We start from the raw sequence: 14,841 nt of genomic DNA, 5'->3' as shown, positions 1-14,841 counted from the left end.
GGCCTTGATCTTCTGCCCTGGTATGAAGCCCAAGGAGCGCCAAGCACCTGTGATACTCAACTGAGCTCTGCGAGAACTGGAGTATGCTCAATTGAGTGCCGAGCACACTCGCCCATCGTCCTTTCTCGGATGAATACACCCGGCCGGGCGGCTCCATAGTCACAGGATGTTTTCATGGTCACCTATCTGAAGCAATGAGCTCCGATTGCCCAGAACTGCCGGTGTGGTTTACTCCATCCATAAACTGATGCTGCACGTGGGATCACGAGTCTGAGACGTTTGGTCACAATCCCGTTCACCTCTCGCCTCGTTGCTCCATCTTGTTTTACATTTTCAAGATTGACAAAGAAGGAAAGAGCCGGAGACGAGTCCGAGGCCACGTACAGGAGCGCAGCTGTGAAGGCTCGGTGATGGGGCCTGTCCCTCAGGGGCTCGCTCAGGACCGTACAGACGTCTGCTGAAGACACATCCGCAGTGAGGGCATATTCAGACATTGCAGGGCGGCTCTGGACGCGGGTTTGCAGTTTTATTGAGACTCAACCGTCTGAATAAACCCGCGCTGAGTCCCGATGAGTCTGACGTTGGACACTTTCTGAGGTCTCGTACTTGGAGAGATTAGAAAACCTTGTGTTTCCTACACTCACTGATACACTGTGGAGGGGGCTACATTGTATCCGCTCGGGGGTCTTATCACCATAGTAACTCCACACCACAAATGAATCCCTGGCTCCGCCTCTGGTATGGGGACTTGAGATGACCGAGGAGTCGAAAACATAAGACATAAATAGCAAGGATAAGGCATTTTTATTCATCTCCCAGGTGGCTTCCAGCAGTGGCTCCTCGGGGGCGTGACTGCTCCTCGGGGGCATGACTGCTCCTCGGGGGCGTGACTGCTCAGGAGATTATGTAATCGCTGAATAGCCCACAAATAAGCCACCATTATCGTCAGCTCTTGTTTGTTTGGTAGATGTCATGTCACTTTTCAGCAGTTTTGCCTTAAAACAAAATCTAGTGTTGGAAGTTGGCTGGAACGATCAATTTCTCTGGTAGGGCCGAGTTCACACGTCCTTCAATCATCCGTTAGAACGGATCCTGCAGAGATCACATGTCCTACAATCGTCCATTAGAACGGATCCTGCAGAGATCACATGTCCTACAATCGTCCATTAGAACGGATCCTGCAGAGATCACATGTCCTGCAATCGTTAATTAGAACAGATCCTGCAGAGATCACACATCCAGTAATCATCTGATTGCACATGTGATCTCTGCAGGATCTGTTCTATCGTCCATTAAAACGGATCCTGCAGAGATCACACGTCCTGCAATCATCCGTTAGAACGGATCCTGCAGAGATCACATGTCCTGCAATCATCCGTTAGAACGGATCCTGCAGAGATCACACGTCCTGCAATCATCCGTTAGAACGGATCCTGCAGAGATCACATGTCCTGCAATCGTCCGTTAGAACGGATCCTGCAGAGATCATACGTCCTGCAATCGTCTGTTTGAACGGATCCTGCAGCGATCCGATGGCAAAAACATGTTCCACAAACACAACTTTTTTGTCCGTTGGTAAACAACTGATTTCTGCTGGATCAGCTTTTTAACATTGGAGTCTCTGGAGAACGGATCCATTACCTGATCGATCACTATTATCCAGCTGTTTTTCTTCTCACAGGATCCGTTTCAAATGGAAGATAAATAGCGATCCATTACCAGATCCATTCTCCATAGACTCCAATGTTAAAAAACTGATCCAGCAGAAATCATTTTGCCAACAGATCTCTGCAGGATCTGTTCTAATGAATGATTACTGGACATGTGAACTCAGCCTCACATACAGTGTTAACCCTTAAATTTCCCTCCACTCTCTATACAGACACATCTGCAGGTTTTTCCCTCCGCTCTCTATACAGACACATCTGCAGGTTTTTCCCTCCGCTCTCTATACAGACACATCTGCAGGTTTTTCCCTCCGCTCTCTATACAGACTCATCTGCAGGTTTTTTCCTCCGCTCTCTATACAGACACATCTGCAGGTTTTTTCCTCCACTCTCTATACAGACACATCTGCAGGTTTTTTCCTCCGCTCTCTATACAGACTCATCTGCAGGTTTTTTCCTCCGCTCTCTATACAGACACAGCTGCAGGTTTTTTCCTCCGCTCTCTATACAGACACATCTGTAGGTTTTTCCCTCCACTCTCTATACAGACACATCTGCAGGTTTTTCCCTCCGCTCTCTATACAGACACATCTGCAGGTTTTTCCCTCCGCTCTCTATACAGACACATCTGCAGGTTTTTCCCTCTGCTCTCTATACAGACTCATCTGCAGGTTTTTCCCTCTGCTCTCTATACAGACACACCTGCAGGTTTTTTCCTCCGCTCTCTATACAGACAGACCTGCAGGTTTTTCCCTCCGCTCTCTATACAGACACATCTGCAAGTTTTTCCCTCCGCTCTCTATACAGACACATCTGCAAGTTTTTCCCTCCGCTCTCTATACAGACACATCTGCAGGTTTTTCCCTCCGCTCTCTATACAGACACATCTGCAGATTTTTCCCTCCGCTCTCTATACAGACACATCTGCAGGTTTTCCCCTCCGCTCTCTATACAGACACATCTGCAGGTTTTTCCCTCCGCTCTCTATACAGACACATCTGCAGGTTTTTCCCTCCGCTCGCTATACAGACACATCTACAGGTTTTTCCCTCCGCTCTCTATACAGACACATCTGCAGGTTTTCCCCCTGCTCTCTATACAGACACATCTGAAGGTTTTCCCCTCCGCTCTCTATACAGACATCTGCAGGTTTTTCCCTCCGCTCTCTATACAGACACACTTGCAGGTTTTTTCCTCCGTTCTTTATACAGACACACCTGCAGGTTTTTCCCTCCTCTCTCTATACAGACACACCTGCAGGTTTTTCCCTCCGCTCTCTATACAGACACATCTGCAGAGGTGTCTTTATGGAGAGCGGAGGATAACTAAGGGTTTCAACTGTATCTCTGGTTACACCGAGGCATATTCCTCAGGTAATACTGTGGGATATACCTCCGGTAACGTAACGTTGCAGTATGTGTCCCTCCAGTAACTCTGTGTGATGGTTCTCCAGTGACGTCGCCGTGTCTTCTTCCTATGATGCCGCCGTGTCTTCTTTCTGTGATGCCGCCGTGTCTTCTTTCTGTGATGCCGCCGTGTCTTCTTTCTGTGACGCCGCCGTGTCTTCTTTCACCGGTACACGCGTCTCCTGCCGTCACAGTGCCACAGTCCGCAGCAGGTTCCGGGGAGCCGAGTCCTTCACACCGGCACAGTCTGATGTCTCGGTGGTGGATCCACAACACGACCAGTGAGACTTCCCGGGATGACCTTTGTGGCCGTGGCCACAGCCCTGGAAGCCGCCTGTAGGAGATGATCATGTGCATAAGATACGGTGTATGCCGGACATTATTCCGGGGCATTGTCCCTGGCACGTACCTGCCATTGTCCCCCCACAGCCGCAGCGGGCATCCTTCTGGCCACCGCTGGAGCAGAACGTGCAGCAGTGATAGATGCCGCAGTGCGGGCGCGGTGATCCCCTCACGGACACAGTAAAGGGGGAGCCCTGTGGAGAAGAATGTGGATGTCAGGACCGTGACCCCAATATAACACGCTGGCACCGTCCCCGCGTGTCGCCACCACTGACCTGGACATGACGACCTTTTATGACGACACTTATGGAGATCTGTCCCGGCTGTGGTGGCGTGTAGGATATGTGATATGTTCCATCGTGGTTATCCTGGACCGAGGCCTCCACAGATCTGTGTGACACAAAATACATCCAGAGTAAGAAAACCACAGGCTCCAGGGTCTATGAGCGGCCATTACTGCTGGCCAGAAGGAGGATCAGTGGTCAGAACACAACATGTGTGACCCCCAACCTATGGGGACTGGGACATAACATGGGCACCAGTATGAGGACCACCGGGCGTAACAGTGTGAGGGGCTCCGAGCATCCGGTAACAGTGTGAGGGGCACCAGGCGTAACAGTGTGAGGGGCGCCGAGCATCCGGTAACAGTGTGAGGAGCACCGAGCATTCGGTAACAGTGTGAGGGGCGCCGAGCATCCGGTAACAGTGTGAGGGGCGCCAGGCGTAACAGTGTGAGGGGCTCCGAGCATCCGGTAACAGTGTGAGGGGCACCAGGCGTAACAGTGTGAGGGGCGCCGAGCATCCGGTAACAGTGTGAGGAGCACCGAGCATCCGGTAACAGTGTGAGGGGCGCCGAGCATCCGGTAACAGTGTGAGGAGCACCGAGCATCCGGTAACAGTGTGAGGGGCGCCGAGCATCCGGTAACAGTGTGAGGACCACCAGGCGTAACAGTATGAGGGGCGCCGAGTATAACAGAGTGAATACCGCCGAGCGTAACAGCGTGAGGACCGCCGAGAGCAACAGCGTGAGGACCGCCGAGAGCAACAGCGTGAGGACCGCCGAGAGCAACAGCGTGAGGACCGCCGAGAGCAACAGCGTGAGGACCGCCGAGAGCAACAGCGTGAGGACCGCCGAGAGCAACAGCGTGAGGACCGCCGAGAGCAACAGCGTGAGGACCGCCGAGAGCAACAGCGTGAGGACCGCCGAGAGCAACAGCGTGAGGACCGCCGAGAGCAACAGCGTGAGGACCGCCGAGAGCAACAGCGTGAGGACCGCCGAGAGCAACAGCGTGAGGCCCGCCGAGAGCAACAGCGTGAGGACCGCCGAGAGCAACAGCGTGAGGGGCGCCGAGAGCAACAGCGTGAGGGGCGCCGAGAGCAACAGCGTGAGGGGCGCCGAGAGCAACAGCGTGAGGGGCGCCGAGAGCAACAGCGTGAGGGGCGCCGAGAGCAACAGCGTGAGGGGCGCCGAGAGCAACAGCGTGAGGGGCGCCGAGAGCAACAGCGTGAGGACCGCCGAGAGCAACAGCGTGAGGGGCGCCGAGAGCAACAGCGTGAGGGGCGCCGAGAGCAACAGCGTGAGGGGCGCCGAGAGCAACAGCGTGAGGGGCGCCGAGAGCAACAGCGTGAGGGGCGCCGAGAGCAACAGCGTGAGGGGCGCCGAGAGCAACAGCGTGAGGGGCGCCGAGAGCAACAGCGTGAGGGGCGCCGAGAGCAACAGCGTGAGGGGCGCCGAGAGCAACAGCGTGAGGGGCGCCGAGAGCAACAGCGTGAGGACCGCCGAGAGCAACAGCGTGAGGACCGCCGAGAGCAACAGCGTGAGGGGCGCCGAGAGCAACAGCGTGAGGGGCGCCGAGAGCAACAGCGTGAGGGGCGCCGAGAGCAACAGCGTGAGGGGCGCCGAGAGCAACAGCGTGAGGGGCGCCGAGAGCAACAGCGTGAGGGGCGCCGAGAGCAACAGCGTGAGGGGCGCCGAGAGCAACAGCGTGAGGGGCGCCGAGAGCAACAGCGTGAGGGGCGCCGAGAGCAACAGCGTGAGGACCGCCGAGAGCAACAGCGTGAGGACCGCCGAGAGCAACAGCGTGAGGACCGCCGAGAGCAACAGCGTGAGGACCGCCGAGAGCAACAGCGTGAGGACCGCCGAGAGCAACAGCGTGAGGACCGCCGAGAGCAACAGCGTGAGGACCGCCGAGAGCAACAGCGTGAGGACCGCCGAGAGCAACAGCGTGAGGGGCGCCGAGAGCAACAGCGTGAGGGGCGCCGAGAGCAACAGCGTGAGGACCGCCGAGAGCAACAGCGTGAGGACCGCCGAGAGCAACAGCGTGAGGACCGCCGAGAGCAACAGCGTGAGGACCGCCGAGAGCAACAGCGTGAGGGGCGCCGAGAGCAACAGCGTGAGGGGCGCCGAGAGCAACAGCGTGAGGGGCGCCGAGAGCAACAGCGTGAGGGGCGCCGAGAGCAACAGCGTGAGGGGCGCCGAGAGCAACAGCGTGAGGGGCGCCGAGAGCAACAGCGTGAGGGGCGCCGAGAGCAACAGCGTGAGGGGCGCCGAGAGCAACAGCGTGAGGGGCGCCGAGAGCAACAGCGTGAGGACCGCCGAGAGCAACAGCGTGAGGACCGCCGAGAGCAACAGCGTGAGGACCGCCGAGAGCAACAGCGTGAGGACCGCCGAGAGCAACAGCGTGAGGACCGCCGAGAGCAACAGCGTGAGGACCGCCGAGAGCAACAGCGTGAGGACCGCCGAGAGCAACAGCGTGAGGGGCGCCGAGAGCAACAGCGTGAGGGGCGCCGAGAGCAACAGCGTGAGGGGCGCCGAGAGCAACAGCGTGAGGGGCGCCGAGAGCAACAGCGTGAGGGGCGCCGAGAGCAACAGCGTGAGGGGCGCCGAGAGCAACAGCGTGAGGGGCGCCGAGAGCAACAGCGTGAGGGGCGCCGAGAGCAACAGCGTGAGGGGCGCCGAGAGCAACAGCGTGAGGGGCGCCGAGAGCAACAGCGTGAGGGGTGCCGAGCGCAACAGCGTGAGAACCGCCAGGTGCAAGAGCGTGAGGGGCGCCTGGCGCAACAGCGTGAGGGGCGCCGAGCATCCGGTAACGGTGTGAGGGTGTAAGCGATATTCCCTCTTCTTTGTCTTCCAAATTCCAAATAGTAAAATATGTTTTGAGATGTTGAGGAAATCAGCCCAGCGCAGCCCGGTATGGTGGACCTGATAAGACTGCAGGGGCGTGAAGAGAAATGTGAAACTTCCCGTCCATCAGTGTTACTTTATCACCATGACATCAAGTCATAGGACAAGATGGACACCACTGAACAAAAGGGGTTCTGTTCTCTAACAAGGGGCACCGAGCATCGGGCAATGCTAGGGGGGGCACTGAGCTTCCGGCAATGCTAGGGGGGCACTGAGCGTCCGGCAACGCTAGAAGGGGCACTGAGCATCTGGCAATGCTAGGAGGGGCACTGAGCTTCCAGCAACGCTAGGAGGGGCACTGAGCTTCCGGCAACGCTAGGAGGGGCACTGAGCTTCCGGCAACGCTAGGAGGGGCACTGAGCTTCCGGCAACGCTAGGAGGGGCACTGAGCTTCCGGCAAGGCTAGGAGGGGGCACTGAGCTTCTGGCAAGGCTAGGAGGGGGCACTGAGCTTCTGGCAAGGCTAGGAGGGGGCACTGAGCTTCCGGCAATGCTAGGAGGGGGCATTGAGCTTCCGGCAACACTAGGAGGGGGCATTGAGCTTCCGGCAACACCAGGAGGGGGCACTGAGCTTCCGGCAACACCAGGAGGGGGCACTGAGCTTCCGGCAACACCAGGAGGGGGCACTGAGCTTCCGGCAACACCAGGAGGGGGCACTGAGCTTCCGGCAACGCTAGGGGGGGCACTGAGCGTCCGGCAACGCTAGGAGGGGGCATTGAGCTTCCGGCAACGCTAGGAGGGGGCACTGAGCTTCCAGCAACGCTAGGGGGGGCACTGAGCTTCCGGCAACGCTAGGGGGGGGCACCGAGCGTCCGGCAACGCTAGGAGGGGCACCGAGCGTCCGGCAACGCTAGGAGGGGCACCGAGCGTCCGGCAACGCTAGGAGGGGCACCGAGCGTCCGGCAACGCTAGGAGGGGCACCGAGCGTCCGGCAACGCTAGGAGGGGCACCGAGCGTCCGGCAACGCTAGGAGGGGCACCGAGCGTCCGGCAACGCTAGGAGGGGCACCGAGCGTCCGGCAACGCTAGGAGGGGCACCGAGCGTCCGGCAACGCTAGGAGGGGCACCGAGCGTCCGGCAACGCTAGGAGGGGCACCGAGCGTCCGGCAACGCTAGGAGGGGCACCGAGCGTCCGGCAACGCTAGGAGGGGCACCGAGCGTCCGGCAACGCTAGGAGGGGCACCGAGCGTCCGGCAACGCTAGGAGGGGCACCGAGCGTCCGGCAACGCTAGGAGGGGCACCGAGCGTCCGGCAACGCTAGGAGGGGCACCGAGCGTCCGGCAACGCTAGGAGGGGCACCGAGCGTCCGGCAACGCTAGGAGGGGCACCGAGCGTCCGGCAACGCTCCTAACTCATCACCCGATCATCCCGCTTTTATTCTGGGGACAGAAAACCCAACTAAATGCCCAGGGATTGACTCTGAAGAGACCAAACCCAGCCCCACAGATCGATCACCCTACCATGCCATCTGAATTGGAAAGAGGAGGCCAAACCCATCGCTCAGGAGACCCCATCATCTGCCCGGCATCTACGGGTGGGTGGTGAGACTGACCTGCCCGATTCTCTGTGCAGGATGGTGACTCTTGGTTGGGCCCCTCTATGTTCCTGCTGGTCTCCGGATTTGGCGTTGCAGGTGAGGGTGAAGCTGCACAGTTGTCCCTGCTGGACGGACAGGAGACCTGGGGGAAATCATGGAAGACAGAAGATCAGGAGATGTTAGAAATGTGAGGACTTCGCTGTGGGGAATGTGGAAGTGCATGCAGTGATCACCTTGTCCGCTGAGCTGGCAGCTGCCGGGGTCCACGCCTCCGCGCTGCACCATGCCGTATACCTGGTACCCCTGGCACAGTCCGGCCTTCTCCTTGGCACTGAATACAATTTTGCTGGACTCCACTCGGTCCACTTGGCTGCGGTCTCTGCGGTTTAGCTCCTTCAAGCGACCACTTACTAGGGCCTTAGTACGAACTACATGGAGGTCAGGTCCCTGTTCCAGCAGGCCTCGGGTGAACGCGGTGGCCGTCTGGAGGTCGGTCAGCTGCTGCTGTATCCGAGCTCGCTGCAGGCTCAAGGCTTGGTCTTTTTGGCGCATTTCCTCGTCTATGTCCTGGAGAAGCCGGACCTTGTGTTCCTGAATGGCGCGTATATACCCGTCCGTGAAGACCTCCACCTCCTTCCGTGCCAGATCCGCACTTCTCATTAAGTCTTCTCCTGCGGCTTGTACAGTATGGAGGGCAGCGTCCAGGGCCTCCAGCTGAGGGCCACACTGCACTAAAGTCCCCTGCAGCTGCGCACGATGCCTCCCTGCCACCTCCGAGACTGGACGAATATCGTGTCCTGAGTGCTGCAGCAGAGCGCAGTCCCGACAGGAGGGAAGAGCGCAGGACTCGCAGAACAGGCGCAGCTCCTCCAGAGGATGCAGGCTGCAGGCGGGAGCTGGAGACAGCGAGGAGCCGGGGGGAAGGTCCCGCAGGGGCAGCACCGAGTGACCGGACGTCCGCTTCTGCCGCCTGCACCAGAAACACAAAGATCTATTACTACAGAACTCAGCAGGGGCGTCCGTAGAAATCATGGAACAGAAGCCCTAATTGTGCACCCCACAAAACAAAAAAATATTCAGCGGGGTCAGAGAAGAGCAGACTTACTTCTAGTGAAGACCCTTAGTGCTCCCACACATTAATATACCCCCTCTCATGGCCACATATAGTATGAGGTCAACAAAGGTGCCCCCCAAACTCAGTATGATACCCCCAGAGAATTCATACATACTAACCTTCAGACGCACAGTATAATGACCCTACTAAAACTATCATCAGCAAGGTACGATACCCCAACTGAGTATGATGCCCCCACAGTGTCCCCAACACAGCCCTAAGTATAATGTGCCCCACATAGCCCTCCATACAGAATAATGGGCCCCACATAGCCCTCCATACAGAATAATGTGCTCCACATAGCCCTCCATACAGAATAATGTGCTCCACATAGCCCTCCATACAGAATAATGTGCCCCACATAGCCCTCCATACAGAATAATGGGCCCCACATAGTCCTCCATACAGAATAATGTGCTCCACATAGCCCTCCATACAGAATAATGGGCCCAACATAGTCCTCCATACAGAATAATGGGCCCCACATAGCCCTCCATACAGAATAATGGGCCCCACATAGCCCTCCATACAGAATAATGGGCCCCACATAGCCCTCCATACAGAATAATGGGCCCCACATAGCCCTCCATACAGAATAATGGGCCCCACATAGCCCTCCATACAGAATAATGGGCCCCACATAGCCCTCCATACAGAATAATGTCCCCACATAGCCCTCCATACAGTATAATGGCCCCACATAGTCCTCCATACAGTATAATGTGCCACACATAGCCCTCCATACAGAATAATGTGCTCCACATAGCCCTCCATACAGAATAATGGGCCCCACATAGTCCTCCATACAGAATAATGTGCTCCACATAGCCCTCCATACAGAATAATGGGCCCAACATAGTCCTCCATACAGAATAATGGGCCCCACATAGCCCTCCATACAGAATAATGGGCCCCACATAGCCCTCCATACAGAATAATGGGCCCCACATAGCCCTCCATACAGAATAATGGGCCCCACATAGCCCTCCATACAGAATAATGGGCCCCACATAGCCCTCCATACAGAATAATGTCCCCACATAGCCCTCCATACAGTATAATGGCCCCACATAGTCCTCCATACAGTATAATGTGCCACACATAGCCCTCCATACAGAATAATGGGCCCCACATAGCCCTCCATACAGAATAATGGGCCCCACATAGCCCTCCATACAGAATAATGGGCCCCACATAGCCCTCCATACAGAATAATGTCCCCACATAGCCCTCCATACAGAATAATGGGCCCCACATAGCCCTCCATACAGAATAATGTGCCACACATAGCCCTCCATACAGAATAATGTGCCCCACATAGCCCTCCATACAGAATAATGGGCCCCACATAGCCCTCCATACAGAATAATGTGCTCCACATAGCCCTCCATACAGAATAATGGGCCCCACATAGCCCTCCATACAGAATAATGGGCCCCACATAGCCCTCCATACAGAATAATGTGCTCCACATAGCCCTCCATACAGTATAATGGGCCCCACATAGCCCTCCATACAGTATAATGGGCCCCACATAGCCCTCCATACAGTATAATGGGCCCCACATAGCCCCCCATACAGAATAATGGGCTCCCCATAGCACTCAATTATGTCACGTCAAGGATTTGGGATGGTCCGGCATGAGCCAAAGCACACAACAGGAGTTATACCAGGACAAACAAGGGAGGAGGAAAAAATCCAGCATCCAGTTCCAGAAATTTAAAACATCAGATTTTATTCAAAATTTCATTAAAATTGGGATTTTAATGAAATTTTGAATAAAATCTGATGTTTTCAATTTCTGGAACTGGATGCTGGATTTTCTCCTCCTCCCTGCAATTCGTGGTAGTAAGGTCTAACTACCAAAAGTCCGTGCACCGTTCTTGGCTGATACTCTAATCTCCTGAAAGGGTGAGCTGGTTTTTTTCTTCTCTTTGCTCAGGACAAACAAGGGGTACACCAGGGGACACATTAACAATGGATGGCCCTAGGACTAGGGAGAAGAAAGATGGGCACCTCCTCCACTCACCTGCCGATGTTCCCTGCTCTCCTAGCCAGTCCCTGTACAGGTTCATCACCTCTTGCCAAGCAGGAACCTGAAGCAGTGAGAGACCCTACAATAGTCCCTGGCTAGGGAGTGGGCAGGTGAGGAACACTAGCCCCACCGCTGCACTGAAACAACACACCAGGGAAGGAAGACAGACGGGGAAAACACTACAACAGACTGCTGCAGTCAGCACCACCAATGCAGCCAACACAGAAATGTCAGCAGAGGGTAACAGCTGCTCCTTCCACCTCCAGGACCAGCATCCAAATGGCACAGAGTATAACCAGCACCCCCTGCTGGTAGCAGACGGTATATAGAGGGACTGGGAGTGGTCCCAACTGGAAACACCTGAGCTGGTAATTAGTAAGGAAAAGCTGACATTAACCCTACGTCTGCCAAAGGAAAGGAAAACATGTTTAATATTGAGACTCAAGAATTGAAAATAAACACATCCAAATTAGTCATTTTCTGGCCTCTAAATTTCCTCCAAAGTCGAATCCTCTGTTACCTACAACAAAAGCTTTGGTATTTAAAAAGATAATTAAATCCAAAAGGTATCTCCTCGACACACAAATGGCTCAATAACCCCCCCGAAGAGCAAAAATCTCCTTATATGAATAAATGGGACGTGGAGTTGAGTGTCTCTACCTCACCTTCAAACTGGCACTCAGCATCAGCAAATATCCAAAAATATTCCAAGTGTATAAATCATCTGGAGCAACTGAAAAAAGTACACCTGCGATGGTATCGGTCCCCAGCCAACTTAGCACAGTTCCTCCCAAATTATTCGCCACATTGTTGGAAGGGCTGCCTCCAAAGGGGTACTCTTGGTCACTGCTGGTGGGCTTGTCCCAAGGTTTTCTCGTTCTGGTTGGAGGTGTTTGGCCTGATGGGTGAGCTGACAGGCAATCCTATTAATCCGAATCCGGCTCTGGCAGTGCTAAACGTGGGTATAGAGGAGTTCTCTTGGGAATCCAGGGGTTTATTAGTTCACATTCTAGTAGCTGCCAGATATTGCATAAGTTTGCACTGGAAATCCCCAAAGACGCCTACATTAGTTGAACTATATAACCGAATTAATCTCCAATGCCAATACGAGTTCTGTCTGGCCACTCCATCCGCGCCAAAAACAAAATACTTCAGATTTGGGACACGTGGTTAAACTCTGTATATGCATCCCCTGTCAGGCATCTGTTTCCAGGGCAAACTGTCTGATAATAAAAAAAAAATGGGTCAAATAGGGTGAAAGAGAGTGTTACGCAGGGAGTTCACCCATACCACATGTCAATAGTCAAGGTGTTTAAATCTCTGTTGTTGTTACTGCTCGGGCTGCCCCAAAACGCCATCCAATTCCCTCCCTCCCCCCTCCCCCTCCCTGGTTGCTTCCTTGCAACCATCCATGGTTCTCCCCCTCCCCCCCACCTCTCTCTCCCCTCCCTTTTCTTATCTTCCTTTCTTACTCTCTGGTTCTGGTTGTTTGGATCCCTCATTTTGAGGATTAAAGAGTAAATTGGTAGGTTGATTCTATACGTATTGGGTATTGATTAACCTAAAAAAGTTGCAACTTGCATCAGACATGATTGGTGGTGTGACCGGAAATGTGAATCATAATCAAAGGTGACACTACCACATGTTACAGCGTTGTTTTCTTTGTGTATTATTGCCAATGATACCTGAATTTCTCCTTTTTGTAATGTAACTTCCTACAATAAAAATTGATTGGATTAAAAAAAAAAAAAAGAATTGAAAATAGCTCTCAAGTCCTGAATCTGTCACTAGTCTGATAATGCAGAGATGCGACTGTGCCAGAGAATGATGGAGGTGGGTGGTGATGGAGGCGGAAGGGGACGGAGGTGGGAGGAGATGAAGGTGAGAGGGGATGAAGGTGAGAGGGGATGAAGGTGAGAGGGGATGAAGGCGAGAGGTGATGGAGGCGAGAGGTGATGGACCTCGATGGCTGCAGGCGGAGGGACCCCAGACTCTGGACCTGTGATGGGGATCCCACCACCCCGTGTTACCTGGCCGGCTGCAGGTGGAGGGACCCCAGACTCTGGACCTGTGGTGGGGATCCCACCACCCCGTGTTACCTGGCCGGCTGCAGGTGGAGGGACCCCAGACTCTGGACCTGTTGTGGGGATCCCACCACCCCGTGTTACCCGGCCGCTGCAGGCGGAGGGACCCCAGACTCTGGACCTGTGATGGGGATCCCACCACCCCGTGTTACCTGGCCGGCTGCAGGTGGAGGGACCCCAGACTCTGGACCTGTGGTGGGGATCCCACCACCCCGTGTTACCTGGCCGGCTGCAGGTGGAGGGACCCCAGACTCTGGACCTGCGGTGGGGATCCCACCACCCCGTGTGACCTGGCCGCTGCAGGTGGAGGGACCCCAGACTCTGGACCTGTGGTGGGGATCCCACCACCCCGTGTGACCTGGCCGCTGCAGGTGGAGGGACCCCAGACTCTGGACCTGTGGTGGGGATCCCACCACCCCGTGTGACCTGGCCGCTGCAGCGATGATGTGTATGAGATGTAAACGTTCATGTAAAAAGAGGAAATGAAACGAGTGAAAAGTAACCAGAAGATTGAGAAATGTGGGAGTGATGGGAGGGGAGCGGCGCCCTGCGGGGATTACCGGGGAAATCCTAAAAATTACAAGTGCTGATAATAACCCCAGAATTCCCCAGAACACAGCCATACAGGAGGCAGGGTAGGTAGGGATCATGTAGGGATTGTGTAGGACTTCATGTAGAGATCTTGTAGGGATTGTGTAAGAATTGTGTAAGGAACATGTAAGAATCGGGTAGGGATCTTGTAGAGATCGCGTAGAGATCATGTAGGGATTGTGCAGAGACTGTAGGGATCGTAAAGGGATCATGTGGGATTTGGGTAGGGATCGGGTAGGGATCATGTAGGCATCAGGTAGGGATCGTGTAGGGATTGTGTAGGGATCGTGTAGGGATTGAGTAGGGATCGGGTAGGGATTGTGTAGGGCTCGTGTAGGGATTGTCTAGGGCTCGTGTAGGGATTGTGTAGGGATCGGGTAGGGATCGTGTAGGGATTGTGTAGGGATCATATAGGGATCGTGTAGAGATTGGGTAGGGATCGTGTAGTAATCATGTAGGGATTGTGTAAGGATCGGGTAGGGATCATGTAGGCATCAGGTAGGGATTGTGTAGGGCTCGTGTAGGGATTGAGTAGGGATCGGGTAGGGATTGTGTAGGGCTCGTGTAGGGATTGAGTAGGGATCGGGTAGGGATTGTGTAGGGCTTGTGTAGGGATTGTCTAGGGCTCGTGTAGGGATTGTGTAGGGATCGGGTAGGGATCGTGTAGGGATTGTGTAGGGATCATATAGGGATCGTGTAGAGATTGGGTAGGGATCGTGTAGGAATCATGTAGGGATTGTGTAAGGATCGGGTAGGGATCATGTAGGCATCAGGTAGGGATTGTGTAGGGCTCGTGTAGGGATTGAGTAGGGATCGGGTAGGGATTGTGTAGGGCTCATGTAGGGATTGTGTAGGGATCGGGTAGGGATTGTGTAGGGCTTGT

At 54.9% G+C, this 14,841-nt stretch overlaps 1 protein-coding gene across 1 annotated transcript in view; it reads right to left on the bottom strand.

Annotated features, from left to right (window-relative positions):
* Positions 1–792: 792 nt before the first annotated feature.
* The window catches only part of TRIM45 (tripartite motif containing 45), a 63,467-nt gene continuing 49,418 nt past the window's right edge, over positions 793–14,841 (bottom strand). The window contains exons 2-6 of the mRNA XM_075334834.1: positions 8,368–9,104; positions 8,150–8,276; positions 3,691–3,805; positions 3,483–3,609; positions 793–3,407 (exon numbers count right to left, since the gene is read on the bottom strand). Coding sequence (XP_075190949.1) covers positions 3,262–3,407; positions 3,483–3,609; positions 3,691–3,805; positions 8,150–8,276; positions 8,368–9,104 — 1,252 coding nt within the window. The 3' untranslated portion in view covers positions 793–3,261. The remainder of the gene's footprint in view (positions 3,408–3,482; positions 3,610–3,690; positions 3,806–8,149; positions 8,277–8,367; positions 9,105–14,841) is intronic.

Source organism: Anomaloglossus baeobatrachus, chromosome 2 (genome assembly GCF_048569485.1).
Source record: "Anomaloglossus baeobatrachus isolate aAnoBae1 chromosome 2, aAnoBae1.hap1, whole genome shotgun sequence".
In the NCBI taxonomy this organism is placed as follows: Eukaryota; Metazoa; Chordata; class Amphibia; order Anura; family Aromobatidae; genus Anomaloglossus; species Anomaloglossus baeobatrachus.
The sequence above is the reverse complement of the archived record's forward strand: the minus strand, read 5'-3'. Positions and strand labels throughout refer to the sequence as shown.